The sequence below is a fragment of the Tursiops truncatus genome, chromosome 5 (assembly GCF_011762595.2).
Source record: "Tursiops truncatus isolate mTurTru1 chromosome 5, mTurTru1.mat.Y, whole genome shotgun sequence".
In the NCBI taxonomy this organism is placed as follows: domain Eukaryota; kingdom Metazoa; phylum Chordata; class Mammalia; order Artiodactyla; family Delphinidae; genus Tursiops; species Tursiops truncatus.
In genome coordinates, this window is record NC_047038.1 from 87,185,794 (window position 1) to 87,200,459 (window position 14,666).

The following is a 14,666-nucleotide window of genomic DNA, read 5'->3' on the forward strand; positions in this document are numbered from 1 at the left end:
ATTGGGATTGACATATATACATTAATATGTATAAAATGGATAACTAATAAGAACCTGCTGTATAAAAAAATAAATCAAATTCAAAAAAAATTTTTTAAATAAGAGTCATGTACCACAATGTTCATTGCAGCACTATTTACAATAGCCAGGGTATGCAAGCAACCTAAGTGTCCACTGACAGATAAATGGATAAAGAAGATGTGGCACATATATATATACAATGGAATATTACTTAGCCATAAAAAGAAAGAAACGAAATTGAGTTATTTGTAGTGAGGTGGATGGACCTAGAGTCTGTCATACAGAGTGAAGTAAGTCAGAAAGAGAAAAACAAATACCATATGCTGACACATATATATGGAATCTAAAAATAAAACAGTTCTGATGAACCTAGGGGCAGGACAGGAATAAAGACGCAGACGTAGAGAATGGACTTGGGAATGGGAGAGGGGGAAGAGTAAGCGGGGAAGAAGTGAGAGAGTGGCATGGACATATATACACTACCAAATGTAAAATAGATAGCTAGCGGGAAGCAACCGCATAGCACAGGGAGATCAGCTCGGTGCTTTGTGACCACCTAGAAGGGTGGGATAGGGAGGGTGGGAGGGAGACACAAGAGGGAGGGGAGGGCTTCCCTGGTGGCGCAGTGGTTGAGAGTCTGCCTGCCGATGCAGGGGACGCAAGTTCGTGCCCCAGTCCGGGAAGATCCCACATGCCGCGGAGCGGCTGGGCCCGTGAGCCATGGCCGCTAAGCCTGCGCATGTGGAGCCTGTGCTCTGCAACGGAGAGGCACAGCTGATTCACTTTGTTATACAGCAGAAACTAACACACATTGTAAAGCAATTATACTCCAATAAAGATGTTTTAAAAAAGTAAAAATAAATAAACACTTTCTAGATGCAGAGAGGGGTTCATAAAGAGCAGTAGCAATTGGCACCCCATTAAAAGGATATAAGGAAGTACCAAAACGGAATTATAAAGACTCAGTTAGGAAAATGGTTAAGAAAATAAAATTTTTCTTGTTCCTAACTCTTTTACTCAGTTTTTACATCATATTTAAGTGCCATACTAAGTCTGTTTTCCCCAATAACAAGGAGAAAGCATAAATCCATAGTGAGGAATATCCAAAGAAATTTTTTAAAATATCTGATGCATTCTTTCAAGACTATTATATAATTCTTTTGTATTTCTCTCAGAGTTTCAAATAAGTTGCTTTGGCCCAAAATATGTGCAATAATTGATTATTCCCGGCTAATTTTTTTATAGCACCAATGTTTATTACAGCAGCAATAGGAAATTAATATAGCTATCTTTTTGGCTCATAATTTCCTCATATAATTGGAGGCAACCACATATTTTTATTTTAAAAATTTAAAAATAAATTTCAAATTTATTTTCTCTTTATGATACTGAAATAAAGTTGCCATTATAGCAAATGTGTATATGTGGCCTGCAAGACCAATGCTTACCTGGCCCTTAATGCAAATGATCATTCATTCATTCATTTTTTCTTTCTCTCAAGTATCTATTGGCATCAACTCTATGTGGCAGGGATACAAGTGAACAAAATAGGTAAGACCCTTGATCAAATGGGTTTACATGATGACAAGTACAAAGTGCGATAGGAGCACAGATGTTGGGAGAGAGGTAGGCAGGGTCAAGGAAAGGTTCCCAGAGGAAGCAATATCTACGCTGAGATTGAAAGATGAGTAGAAGTAGGGCAAAAATGGGAGGACTATGGTCTAGGAATAAATAAAACATTGACAATTTGGAGTTGAGAGAAAACATGACTATTGAAGGAAATGAAAGTTCAGTACGGCAGTATGAGTCCAGAGACCATATATTTCATATGTTTCAACACACTTACCCTTAAGCACCTACTACAGTGCTGTGTGCTGTGCAAAATTAAAATAGTTTACATGGATGTAAACTTAGCATTATTGTATGATATGGTTGTAGAGTAATGATTTTGTATAGATAACTATATTATACTTGATTATTAAATATCTTCATTCAATTCAGCTCTTTAGCAACAAGAAACAAATTTTAAATATAACATCACAATATTATCAGTGATTTATACTTATATGAAAGGAAACAAGTAATGTGTTCACTGTTACTTTAAATATTGCATAATAGAACATTAATTGTACAGTTAGTAATCACAACGTGAAGTAATGCTCTGATACGGCAATCAGTGTAAACAAAAATAAGTTGAAGTAAACAAAGTAATTTATAGTGAATAAACAATTTTACCAAAATCATAGAAGAAAAAAAACAACACAGAATAAACCTGCCCAAAAATAATCAATGAAGGAACAATAGATCAATCTCTGAATGATATCCTCTAATTATACTTTATGACTATATTTGCCTGTACTCTGAACAAATCTACTCAATTCATGCTTTCCCAGGCCCTAAAATAAAACTGGAGAGATGCAAGATGGCTGATGCCTCCTGATTCTCCTATTTTTCTGCCATTATATTGGCTGAAATTGATACCATATCTCTGAGTAATCTTAGTCTATAAATCTGAGGGTTCAACTTTTTTCAGTACGTATTGAAACAGAAATGCATATGTCTCTGGGCATAAGTTTTTCATTGTGATAAAATGTAGACTAAGAGACAGTATAATAAAATAGTTTTAAAAAAATAACTTCAGATTGAGACAGACTTGGGTTTAACAACCAGTTATATAACCTCAGGCAAATTACTTCACATCTCTGAGCCTCATCTGTGAAAAGAGGATAATAATGGTACCCTCATCATAGATATATTGTGAGAATTAAATATGATAATATACTTAAGACACCTAGTAGAGTGCCTGATATGTAATTAGTATCTCCCCAAATATTCAATGTTATTGACAACAGCAAGTGGAGAAAGCCCAGACAGGGACTAAAACTTCTGAACATGATAAAAATGAGAGATGAGCACACATGAAAGCTTTATTCAGATGTATTTTTTGTTATTGTTGTTTTTAGTAATTTTTCATGGCTTAGTTTTACAGGGTAAGTTTAGAGGTCTTAAACTTGAATAGGTTTAAAATTACATACTTAATTGCATGTAGCTCATTTATTAATCCAAACCTTTTAAATTTCACACTTGATTATAGTCTTATAACTGTAGTGGCAGGCAGGTAGTATATCCCTTCTGTTCAACTAATTCATGCACGCTAGCTACTTAGGTAAAAACAACTCCAAACCATATTTTGTTTTTTAGTTAAATAGCAAATATAGTCTCATGTTCCAGCTAAACGTGGAAGACACCCAAATCTCTTGCTCTAGTTCATATTCTCCCCCCAAGCTTCAGAACCATATATCCTACTGTCTAGAAGGGATTAGACACTTAAACCCCTTCACAGACACCTCAAAGGCACAATGTCCAAAACTTATTTTTCTGTTTCCTCACCCCTGCTAACCTCTTTCCTCCTGAGTTTTCTTAGTGGAGGGTACCATCATCCACTCAGTTGTCCAAGAAAACCTGTGAGTCACTTTAACTCCTCACCTCCTCATCCTTAATCAGACACTGAGTCCTGTAATACCATTGCGTAAATAGCTGTTAATCTGTGTACTTCTTATATTTTTGTTTCCAGGGCCCTAGTTTAGACACTAAAATTCTTCACCTAGATGACTGTAACAGCCTCACACTAACTTCCTCTCTATAATCTTACCTCTTCCCGTCAATCCTCTAATCTTGTCCTGTTTAAAACCCCCCAATGGTTCCCCTTTGCTCCTAGCATAAAGTCTAAGTTATCTCTTAATATCAAAAATAGATATAGATCAGTCACATTTTCAGACTCATTAAATTTTTAAGTTATTTTTACTAACTTCTAATACCTTATTGAAATTTAAGAGAACTCAATTTAACTCTCATTATTTGATTAGCTATTATCGGTACTTACTATGTAACTGTATCAGATATTATAAAGGTTACAGAGATGAATGGTGATATATCTGGCAGAAAATATAAAACAAGTATATAAATAGTCTCAACACAATGGAGAAAATGTTTTAAAATCCCAAAATAGGACCTACATACACATTTTTCCAAAGAATTCATACAGATGGCCAACAGGCATATGAAAGGATTCTCAACATCGCTAATTATTAGAGAAATGCAAATCAAAACCACAATTAGGTGTCACCTCACACCAATCAGAATGGCTACCATCAAAAAGTTTACAAATAAATGCTGGAGAGGGTGTGGAGAAAAGGGAACACTGTAGGTAGGAATGTAAATTGGGGTAGCCACCATGGAAAACAGTATGGAGGTTCCTAAAAAAACTAAAAATAGAGCTACCATTTGATCCAGCAATCCCACTCCTGGGTATATACCCAGAAAAGATGAACACCCTAATTTGAAAAGATACATGCACCCCAATGTTCATACCAGCACTACTTAACAATAGCCAAGACACGGAAACAACCCAAGTGCCCATCAGCAGACAACTGGCTTAAGAAGATGTGGTGTGTGGTGTGGTGTGTGTGTGTGTGTGTAGACACACCCACAGTGGAATAGTATGCAGCCATAAAAAAGAATGAAATATTCCCATTTGCAGCAACATGGATGGACCTAGAGAATGTTACACGTAGTGAAGTGAGACAGAGACATACAAATACTATATGACATCACTTGTATGTAGAATCTAAAAAATAATACAAATGAATCTATATACAAAACAGAAACAGACTCACAGACATAGAAAGCAAGCTTATGGTTACCAAAGGGGAGAGGGAGAGAGGGACAAATTAGTAGTATGGGATTAACAGATACAAACGACTATAAATAAAAGAGATAAGCAATAAGGATTTACTGCATGGTACAAGGAATTATATTCAATATCTTGTACTAACATATAATGGAATATAATCTGAAAAAAATAACTGAATCACTTTGCTGTATACATGAAACTAACACAATAATGTAAGTCAACTATACTTCCATTTAAAAAAAAAATCCTAACATAGGAAGAGTTAAAGGGCTATTAGATGCCAAAGGAAGGAAACATATCAGAGAATACAGCCTTGAGAAGATATGATTTTAGCTGGGCCTTGAAGGCCATCTAAGAATTGAGATGTGGGGCAGCATAAGCAAAGGCCAAGGGAAGGAAATCTTAAAAAGAGAAAAAGAACAATGTGCATTTTAGTTTTAACTACAATGTAGAGTTCCTCAATGAAAGTAGTAGGACAGCAGCTAGAAAAATAAGTTGGGGCCAGATATAGGCAGGCCATGAATATTAGGATAAGAGGGCTTTATACTGTAGAGAATGAGGGCTGACTAAAGAGAAAAAAATTACGTGAACTGTTTCAAAAGACCTTCACCATCAAAGTACAATTATCACTGAATCAACAGTTATATGTATAATTGTATCTACAAGGTTCCTCATGACAAGAAAAAACAAAAAGGGGTTAAAATAATGTTTAGAAAATAATTGTGCAGTATTTAGTTGAATTAGAGTTTGGAAGAGAAAGTAGTGTCACAATTTCATTAAATTCTTCATTTTGTAATTAAAACTACCAAACCTAGTCATTTTTAATTAAAAGCTTACAAGGGTTCATATGTTTATCTCATACTTCAGTATAAGTTCTATATTTTACTTCCAAATCACGTTTAGGATTTTTGTGTCTTTAAATAGATACACACCCTAGTTGCAAAAAGAATCAATAACTTACTGGTTTCAGAGTAAGTGGTTTCTGACAGAAATGAAAGCAGATGGCAACTATGCTTCATCTTTTCTATTTTCTTTCTTACACCTAAAAATAATCCTTCTTTTTTTGTACCTAAAAGTAGTTCAAGGAGTTTCCGTGAGGTATATTAAATTATCTAAATAGGTTGATCACTTTTAACACCAAGAATACATCTTCCCATTATTACTCTCATATCAAATTATTTTAACTATTATTACTTCTTCTGAACATTAAACAAAAAAAAAACACTACTTCTTCGACAAATTCAGTCATCATAACCTAGTCTGTGACACTGGGATGAAAGGCAAATACACATTTAATTATTAGCTTAAGTTCACAAAAGCCATATATCAAATATTTCAGTTTTTAAATGTTACTTAAAAAAAAAACAAAAAACAAACCTGTGCTGATGACCAGAGCAGTACAAAAGACATTGCAATTCATTGTTAAAGGCTACTATTTTGTATGCTGACACTGCATTTAGAAACATATTTTCTCAAATACTGGCCTAGATTCTAGGGATTTAAAAAATAACAGCTTGGATCCAGCCTTAATGGGGCTTATACACTTAATGGAGGGAAAGCAGTAAGTATAAATAGAGATCTGAAGCATGGAAATGCAAAAGAGGAAGTTCTTCATCCTGTCTGAGGAGACAAGGAAAGGCTTTTAAGGTGACATTTAAAATTAGTTTTGGAATTCCCTGGTGGTCCAATGGTTAAGACTCCGAGGTTCCACTTCAGGGGACACGGGATGGATCCCTGTTCAGGAAATTAAGCTCCCACGTGGCCAAAAAAAAAAAAAACTAGCCTTAAATGATGAGTAAGAATTCTCTAGAAAGCATAGAAGAAAACAACATGTGTAAAGGAAAGGCAGCAAGAAAAAGCATAGCCTGTACCAGGTTACGGAGGAACCTGGTAGATACAATTATTTTTATATTAATTATTGATACAATGATAACTGTAGTTTTGATGGTGAAGCTTTTTGAAACACAACCCACATAAATTTTTTTTCTAGTCAGCCCTCAGTTGCTATACAATAAAGGCTTTAGCTCTTAGCCTAATATTTACATCTATTGTACATATGTTGTGTACATATACAAGGCTATGCCGTACATAGTAGCAGTGAGAGTGTGGTAGGAGGTAAAGCTTAAGCTGTATGCAGGAATCAGGTCATAAGGAATATAAACTTGATCCTATAGATGTTGGGAAGCTTTTAAAGGACTTTAAGTTAGAGACGTATATGGTCATTTTTTGTCTGCTTATTTGTTTTGTTTTTTGTTTTGTTTTCCTTATTTTTAATTGAACCTCAGATGCAAACAGTTAATCATTCTCCTCAGTTCCTGGCACATTATCATTATTGGTCCATGGAAAGTATTGATACCTCTCCTATTTCCTCTAATCTCCAAGCCTCATCCCATTCTTTGCTCCTCCATAAGCAATTGTTCTTTTGTATTTAATGCACATTATTTTGTTTGTATATGTTCTTACAAAATGTGTGCTGCTGTATTGTTGTACACATTGTATTACATATCTCATTTTTTTTACTTTTGTTCTTAAGCACATTGCTTTTAAGATCCATTCATGTTGATATGTGGATATATAATCCACTTTCCAATTATTGCATAGTTAAGATGACCATATACTTTATCATCTAAATCATAAAAGTAAAAGGGTTGCTATTAATAATTACACTAGAATAACAAGTTCAACAAGACTGTACTAAGCAAACTAAGCTGTATGGTCACTTTATGCTCCTAAATTCCATGCTGTTCACCCATGACATTTATTGATCTGCTCTTCCAGGGATGGACATCCAGGTTGTCTCCAACACCCTGCTATCAATAATAGCTTTTCAAACAGCCTCATACAGGTCCCATTATGGACCTGTGTGAGAATTTAACCAAAAAGATGTCTGTAGTGATTTGCAACTTTTTTACATAAGGAATTATGAGAACACTGAAAAGATGAGCAAAGAAAGAGAGGAGGAAATCACAAAGCAACGTTTGGGGAATAAAGAGTGGTAGAGCATTTAAGTTAGAATGGAAGATTTTAGTAGGGAGGTAATGAAAGGTATGGCGAGAAAGGTTGCTTTGAGGCAAAACTGTGGGAGGGCCATGTATGTTGTGAACTTTATCTTGACAGTAACGGAGAGTCATTGAAGCATTTTGAGCAAGGGGGTGGGATGAGGGAAATGGTATTCTAGGAAGATTTACCTGATGATGCTGAATCAAATGTATAGCAGAGACTGGAAATGAAAAGACCTATTAAGGGAATATTTGAAAGCCAATATAGTACAGTAGTTAGCTATAGTATAGTGTGAATTCCAAAGCCAGACTGTCTGGGTTCAAATCTAGTTCTACCATTTACCAGTCTTAAGACCTCGTTTAAACTCCATGTGCCTCAGTTTCCTAAATTAGAGATTATCATAGTACTTCCTCATAGGGTTAAATGTCAAGAGCTTATAACAGTACTGGAACATAATAACTACTCTCAATGTTAGCTATTATTATTGCTGCAAGTCCAGAAGAAACTGAGATCAGTTTAAGCTAATCTGGTGGTAGAATATCTTAAACAACTTGAACTCATGCCCTGAAGAAAGTATCCTAATATCACCTAGTGTGTCATTCATGAACCCCACCTCTACAGTAAGAAAATCCTACAAGAGGCTTAGAATAAGGCAAAAAGGGTATTCTAAAAAAAACGAAAAAAAAGAAAAGAAACCTGTTGGCTCTCATTATGTGTAGTGTGCTAACTCCTGAGCAGGCATCACAATAATGTAATAAAGATTCAAGTTGATAATACATTATAGTTGCCACAAAAATAATGGTTAAATGTTATTTAATATTTGTGCATTTTCTCTGGGGACTCTGTTTTTCTTTTTAATTGGCATAGGCTTATAATATAATAAAGCATTAATCTGTCTTTCCAGCAATAAATTTTTTTTTTTTTTTTTTTTTGGCGGTGCGGCATGCCGGATCTTAGTTCCCCAAACAGGGATCAAACCCGCGCCCCCTGCAGTGGAAGTGATCAGTCCCAACCACTGGACCACCAGGTAAGTCACGGCAACACAAATTTTTAAGAAAACAATTTCCTCAACAAATGGCAAATAATTCCAAGATTAGGCTATGGAAATTAGACTATGGGAGCTGCTGGAATGGAAGAACTAACTTCTGAACTGTTCATCAAAAAGATCTGAGAATGTTAGAATACAACACTCTCTGAATATGCACTGGTTACTGCAACTTTATTTTAAATAGTTAGGAAATGTAATGTATAGTATAAACCAAATAATATTAAAGGAATGTGATCATTCCATTAAAAATATCCAAAATATTTTTCTACCTTCTCTATAACAGTATACGCATTTTGTTAAGTATGACTACAAATTCTCAAATAATTAGCAATAAAAATGAACAGAAAAATTGAGATTTACATGCCTAAGTAAAACTTAATGCTTACATATAATGTAAATTTAATACATTTAAAGCATGGATCTAATCACAGTCGCAGCTTAAATGCAACATTCTTTAAGCAACATTTCCAGAACAAATCCAGAGACGATCTCTCACAGCGCTGGGTTTACCTCACACTGCCTTGTATTTTAGTATAATCTGTATGCATGTCTTCTTTTCTACCTGATTAGAAGAGACTGTGGCTAATTCACCTTTAAATCTACTACAGCATGTAGCATTCTGCTACAATTAATAAGCAGTTAATATTTGAATGACAAAACCTATTAAAATTTACATTCAAAAATGAATTCTGGGCTTACCATCAGAACATAAGACTTTTACCCACACCTTTTCTATTGTTTAAATTGTATTTCCTAAAATCTTGTAAAGGTTTTTTAATGCTTAAGATAACTTTTAACACTTTAAAAATATTTAGTTCAAAATACCATTTTTCTAAAAAATTGTACCATTTTTCATAACCTAATGACACTGCACTTTCTGCAAAGAACTTGTATGTCGCCATTAATTTTAGCAACTTATCAAAAGTTCAGCTTTCAACTACCCACATCTGAAGGTGTCATAATACCTAACATATATAATGAATATGAACCTATCATATGTAATGTCTGAAAACTTAAACCCTGAATTACTCTAAGATTGCAGGGCAGTCCTTTCACACTTCTAGTCCTAGAAATACTTCTAAAGACAAATTTGACTGATTTTTCCCTTATTACCACCCTCCTCTTCAAACACTTTCATCTGAGCTCTTGGTTTCTTTCATCCACCCAGCTTAGCCTATGCTCTGGAAAAGGTCTGAAACTCATTCACATTGAATTAGCAAAGGACTGATAACAGCTGAATGTGAGGGCCTGGTGTGGGAGCCCTACCCCAGGTTTCTGTGCTCGATTTGCTAATGTAACCTTCCCAAGTCTTTGTTTCCACATGTATACAATGAAGATACTGGAATTGGAATTCATGACTCCTAAAATCCATTCCAGCTCAGGTTATCTCCCTTAAGGATGTTCGCAGCCTTATGCATTATTCATTCCCTCCGTTTATTGGAGCACCTGAAACAGATAATCAAATACTGCAATTTCAATACTTATTCATTAAACAAATCTTCATTGAACACTTAATCTGTGCCAGACACTGTATTGCGTGCTTGCAATATCATAGTTCGTTGAGGTCTACTAGGTGATACAGAAGAACTGAGGAAAAGACTAAGGGAATTAAAGACGAGATCAAAGAGGTGATGCTTAGACTGTCTCTTCAATACAGCAGAAATTTCCCGTATTTGGGCGGGAGTACTCAACACTTTAGTGTTTAGTAAAGGGGGATGGATGGCGTGTACAAAAAGCGATGTAAAAAGGCAGGTTGAGTATTTTCAGCAGCTGGGTAACACAGGACAAGTGTTCCCTGTACTCACCCCAATTATAATCAGGCACGTTTTGCATGATGACTTGATTAACACGTGCCCCCAGCTAGACCACAAGTTCCACCACTGCAGAACAGCGTCTGCTTTCGCCCACCACTGTTCTCCCAAAGCCTAGCACGCTGCCCTGTGTTTATTAAGTGTTGAACAATTCATGAAGCGTCCGCCCTTGAAAGTTAAAATGTGCCATTTCCAAAATATCTTGAAGAATGAACCTCTTCCACTAAAAAGGCAGAGAAATCGCGGTGTCTTCTGCAGCCTACTTGAGCTCCTCGGAAAGAAGCAAACTCTAGAGCGCGGCTCTGCCTTCCCACCGTCATCCCTCAGAAACTCCTCAGGGACACAAATCCCATGAAGTCGCCGAGCCCTGCGGAAAGGGAGCTGAAGGCGGGCTACCACCCGCCCGGCGGCCCGGCCTGCGCTTTCCCGGACGCCCGCGCCAGGATTCCAGAGCGCAGTGGCGCCGCTGCCGCCTCAGGCTACGGGGCCCAGAAATGTCATATTTGGACGTTGCTGAGACAACAATAACCTGATTAACTTCTAGACGGATAGGCAGAGAAGATAAAACAATTCCAGTAAACAAAGAAATCTTCTACACTTGGACTCGGCTCCAGGCCGGTGACAACCGGTACGGAAGCAGGACAACTCACCGCACCGCCCCGGGACCTCTCCTAGGCGTGGAGGTAAAGCGCCCTCCAATGGTTACCGCGACATCACCTCGCGGTTCACCAGGCCATCCCCCTAGCGACGCCCAGCCTCGCGAGAGTAAGAACTGGGTTAAAGGGCTCTACGGAACTGAACTTCCTATACCTATTGTTCCTACACGGAAAGGCCTGAAGGACCAACCGGAAGTCCTGGTTCAAACGCCACACAGAGAGCATCCTGGGGGCCGGAAGGAGGTGGAAACTCCTGCATCCTACTGGAGTGCCCGCAGACGCGCATGGTAGGAGAGCGCGTAGCTGTTATAGAGGCTTGTTGCTGGAGCGCGTGGCTCGTGCGCGGAAGTCAGAGGTGACCGAAAGCCAGACGTCGCTGTAGAAGCTGACACTGCGAGCTATGGTGGGGCGATCCCGGCGGCGCGGAGCGGCCAAGTGGGCAGCTGTGCGAGCTAAGGCAGGTCGCGACCCAGCGGACGAAAATGATGACAATTTGGAATCTCCTCCCTCACCAGCGGACTCCAGCTACTACCAAGATAAGGTAGATGATTTCCATGAGGCCCGATCTCGGGCTGCCTTGGCTAAGGGGTGGAGCGAAGTGGAGAGTGGGGCCGAGGAGGAGGATGGCGATGAGGAGGAGGTTCTTGCCCTAGATATCGCCGATGAGGACGATGAAGATGAAGAGAGTGCGGGGAATGAGGAGGATGACGATGATGATGGTGGGAGCTCCATGCAGAGTGAGGCTGAGGCCTCGGTGGATCCCAGTTTGTCGTGGGGTCAGAGGAAAAAACTTTACTACGACACGGACTATGGTTCCAAGTCCCGAGGCCGGCAGAGTCAACAAGAAGTAGAGGAAGAGGAAAGAGAGGAGGAAGAGGAGGCACAGCTCATTCAGCGGCGTTTAGCCCAAGCTCTGCAAGAGGACGATTTTGGAGTTACCTGGGTGGAGGCCTTTGCAAAACCAGTACCTCGGGTAAATGAGGTTGAGACACGGGTCGTGAAGGATTTGGCGAAAGTTTCAGTGAGAGAGAAGCTGAAGATGCTGCGAAAGGAATCGCCAGAGCTCTTGGAGCTGATAGATGACCTGAAAGTTAAGTTGACAGAGGTGAAGGATGAGCTGGAGCCATTGCTACAGTTGGTGGAGCAAAAGATCATTCCACCTGGAAAAGGAAGCCAATACCTGAGGACCAAATACAACCTCTATTTGAACTACTGCTCCAACATCAGTTTTTATCTGATCCTGAAAGCTAGGAGAGTCCCTGCACATGGACATCCTGTCATAGAAAGGCTTGTTACCTACCGAAATTTGATCAACAAGCTGTCATTTGTGGATCAGAAGCTGTCCTCTGAGATTCGTCATCTGCTCACACTTAAAGATGATGCTGGAAAGGCAGAACTGAATCTAAAAGCAAAATCCACAAAGGCCAAGCCAAAATCTGTTTCTGCTGTTGCTGCCTCTGCTGTTACAGACCTTTCTGATGATTCTGATTTTGATGAAGCTGCACTGAAATACTATAAAGAAATAGAAGACGGACAAAAATTGAAGAGAAAGAAAGAAGATAGTACTGAAGAACAGGCTCTTGAAGTTCAAAATGCAAAGAGAGCCATTACTTATCAGATTGCTAAAAATAGGGGGCTTACACCTAGGAGAAAGAAGATTGATCGGAATCCCAGAGTGAAACACCGGGAGAAGTTCAGAAGAGCCAAAATTCGCAGAAGAGGCCAGGTTCGTGAAGTTCGTAGAGAAGAGCAACGTTATAGTGGTGAACTATCTGGCATTCGTGCAGGGGTTAAAAAGAGCATTAAGCTTAAATAAAGTTTTTGCTTAGGTTAAGTTTTTTGGCAATAATTTTGGATCAATAAATTTTTATTTTTAACTGGTGACATGATTGTATTAATATTTAATACCTAACCGTAAATTTTTAAAAGTCTGTCAATAGGGAAAATTGTTTGGGTTACTGCTTAATTTATTTGTGTTTTAATTTGGAATCAGATCATACTAAGAACTGCGGGAACAATATGAGGGTGCATGGGAAGAGAGATGGTGATGAAAAAAGTTCTCCAACATTCTGTCAAATAGTAGCCTAGGGAAATTCCACAGCTAGTTGTGGAGCAACAATCAAACTTATAGTACTTTTATAATTTTTCACATAAAGTGAAAAGAATGCACCTTTGGCAGTCATCTTATTTGTAAGACAGGCTATAATGTAGTTCTGACATTTCATTTACCTAAAGTATAATTCTCGAGCAGCATACTTGTTAATAATGAGTCTACTGTAAACTTATGGATTTTGTACATTTTATTGTGGTACAAGCTTAGGACTGAAGAGGAACTTGGTTAAAAACAGAAAGAGATATGCCTTAATTACATTAAATGTGAATATTTTTTAATAGTCCTTAATGTGGTAAGATAAAAATTCCATTTCCCCTTCTGTACTGGTGGGTGCTCTTTGTACACTTGCTGAAAATCTGGTATGATTACTACTGGGTAAGTGGTAACTAAAGGTGGTAACAAAATTACATTTTTCTTTATAGTTATTCTGGTCTTTACAGTAGGGAAAAGATGAAATGGTGAACTTAAAAATTTTTAGGATGATGCCAGGGAGAAAATGAGAGGACTAGTGAAGGAAAGCACAAAGGACATCTTACCTATGTCACTGTTTATTCACTAAACATTGTGCTAGCTGCTAGAAATGCAGAGATGGTCAGTAGTTAATATTTATTATTAAAACATTTACCACAAGTTTGTGCAGTGGTACTGTTCTCTTCCGTCAGAGATGAGGATGCTGAAATTCCCGGAGGTTAACTTCCTAAAGGACATATGCTTGGGATTTGGACCCAAGCCGGCTTAATTTGAGCCTTCATTCTTTTAACTTCTGGCTTACAACTGCTGCCAGAGTAGCGCACATGCCAGATTATTTTCTTATAAATAAAAAAGGAAAGTTAGAAATAAAAGTTTATATTGAGTGCAAAGGTACTTTTGTAAGCATTTTATTTATATCCTTATTCCTCACAACTCTTATGTAGTAAATTCTATTATCCATATTTTAAGGTTGAAGAAACTGGCAAAGAGAAGTAACTTTCTCAAGGTCATATAGCTATTAAGTGGTAGAACCAGGATTTCAGCCTAGCCTTTCTGGCTTAAGAGCCATATCCTATACTTTCTTTTCTGATATAGTAAAAAAGTACAGGTTTTGGAGTTAACTTACTAGGTTGATTTTGAGTTATACTTGATCTCTGACTCATTTTCTTCAGCTATATGGTACTATACCTACCTTGGGTATAGGTATATACATATAACAGTGGTTAAGAGCTGTGAGACAATAGAAAATATATATATATTGGTTTCTGGCATAGAACTCCTAAAACCCTTGTAAATTCCTACGTAGTAGGAGCAGTGGGAACAGCATTTGTTCTAATAAGGTGACTCTAAGTGA

At 37.7% G+C, this 14,666-nt stretch overlaps 2 protein-coding genes across 3 annotated transcripts in view; one reads left to right on the forward strand and one right to left on the reverse strand.

Annotated features, from left to right (window-relative positions):
* Nucleotides 1-11,024, reverse strand: part of JCHAIN (joining chain of multimeric IgA and IgM) — a 35,185-nt gene extending 24,161 nt beyond the window's left edge. Inside the window, exon 1 of one of the 2 annotated variants that reach the window (XM_019932673.3) lies at nucleotides 10,568-11,024. In XM_019932673.3, the coding sequence (XP_019788232.1) occupies nucleotides 10,568-10,595 (28 nt within the window). In that variant the 5' untranslated portion in view covers nucleotides 10,596-11,024. Of the gene's footprint in view, nucleotides 1-10,028; nucleotides 10,150-10,567 lie in introns of those variants that run through there. The other variant, XM_019932672.3, reaches the window with a different exon arrangement.
* A 417-nt stretch (nucleotides 11,025-11,441) lies between these two features.
* On the forward strand, nucleotides 11,442-13,111 carry UTP3 (UTP3 small subunit processome component). The gene has a single exon (XM_004328911.4). The coding sequence runs from the start codon at nucleotides 11,630-11,632 to the stop codon at nucleotides 13,043-13,045; it is 1,416 nt and encodes a 471-aa protein (XP_004328959.1). The 5' UTR covers nucleotides 11,442-11,629; the 3' UTR covers nucleotides 13,046-13,111.
* Nucleotides 13,112-14,666: the final 1,555 nt, after the last annotated feature.

Coding starts and splice junctions, on each gene's coding strand:
- UTP3 (XM_004328911.4), top strand. CDS start 11,630: ATGGTGGGGCGATCCCGGCGGCGCGGAGCGGCCAAGTGGGCAGCTGTG.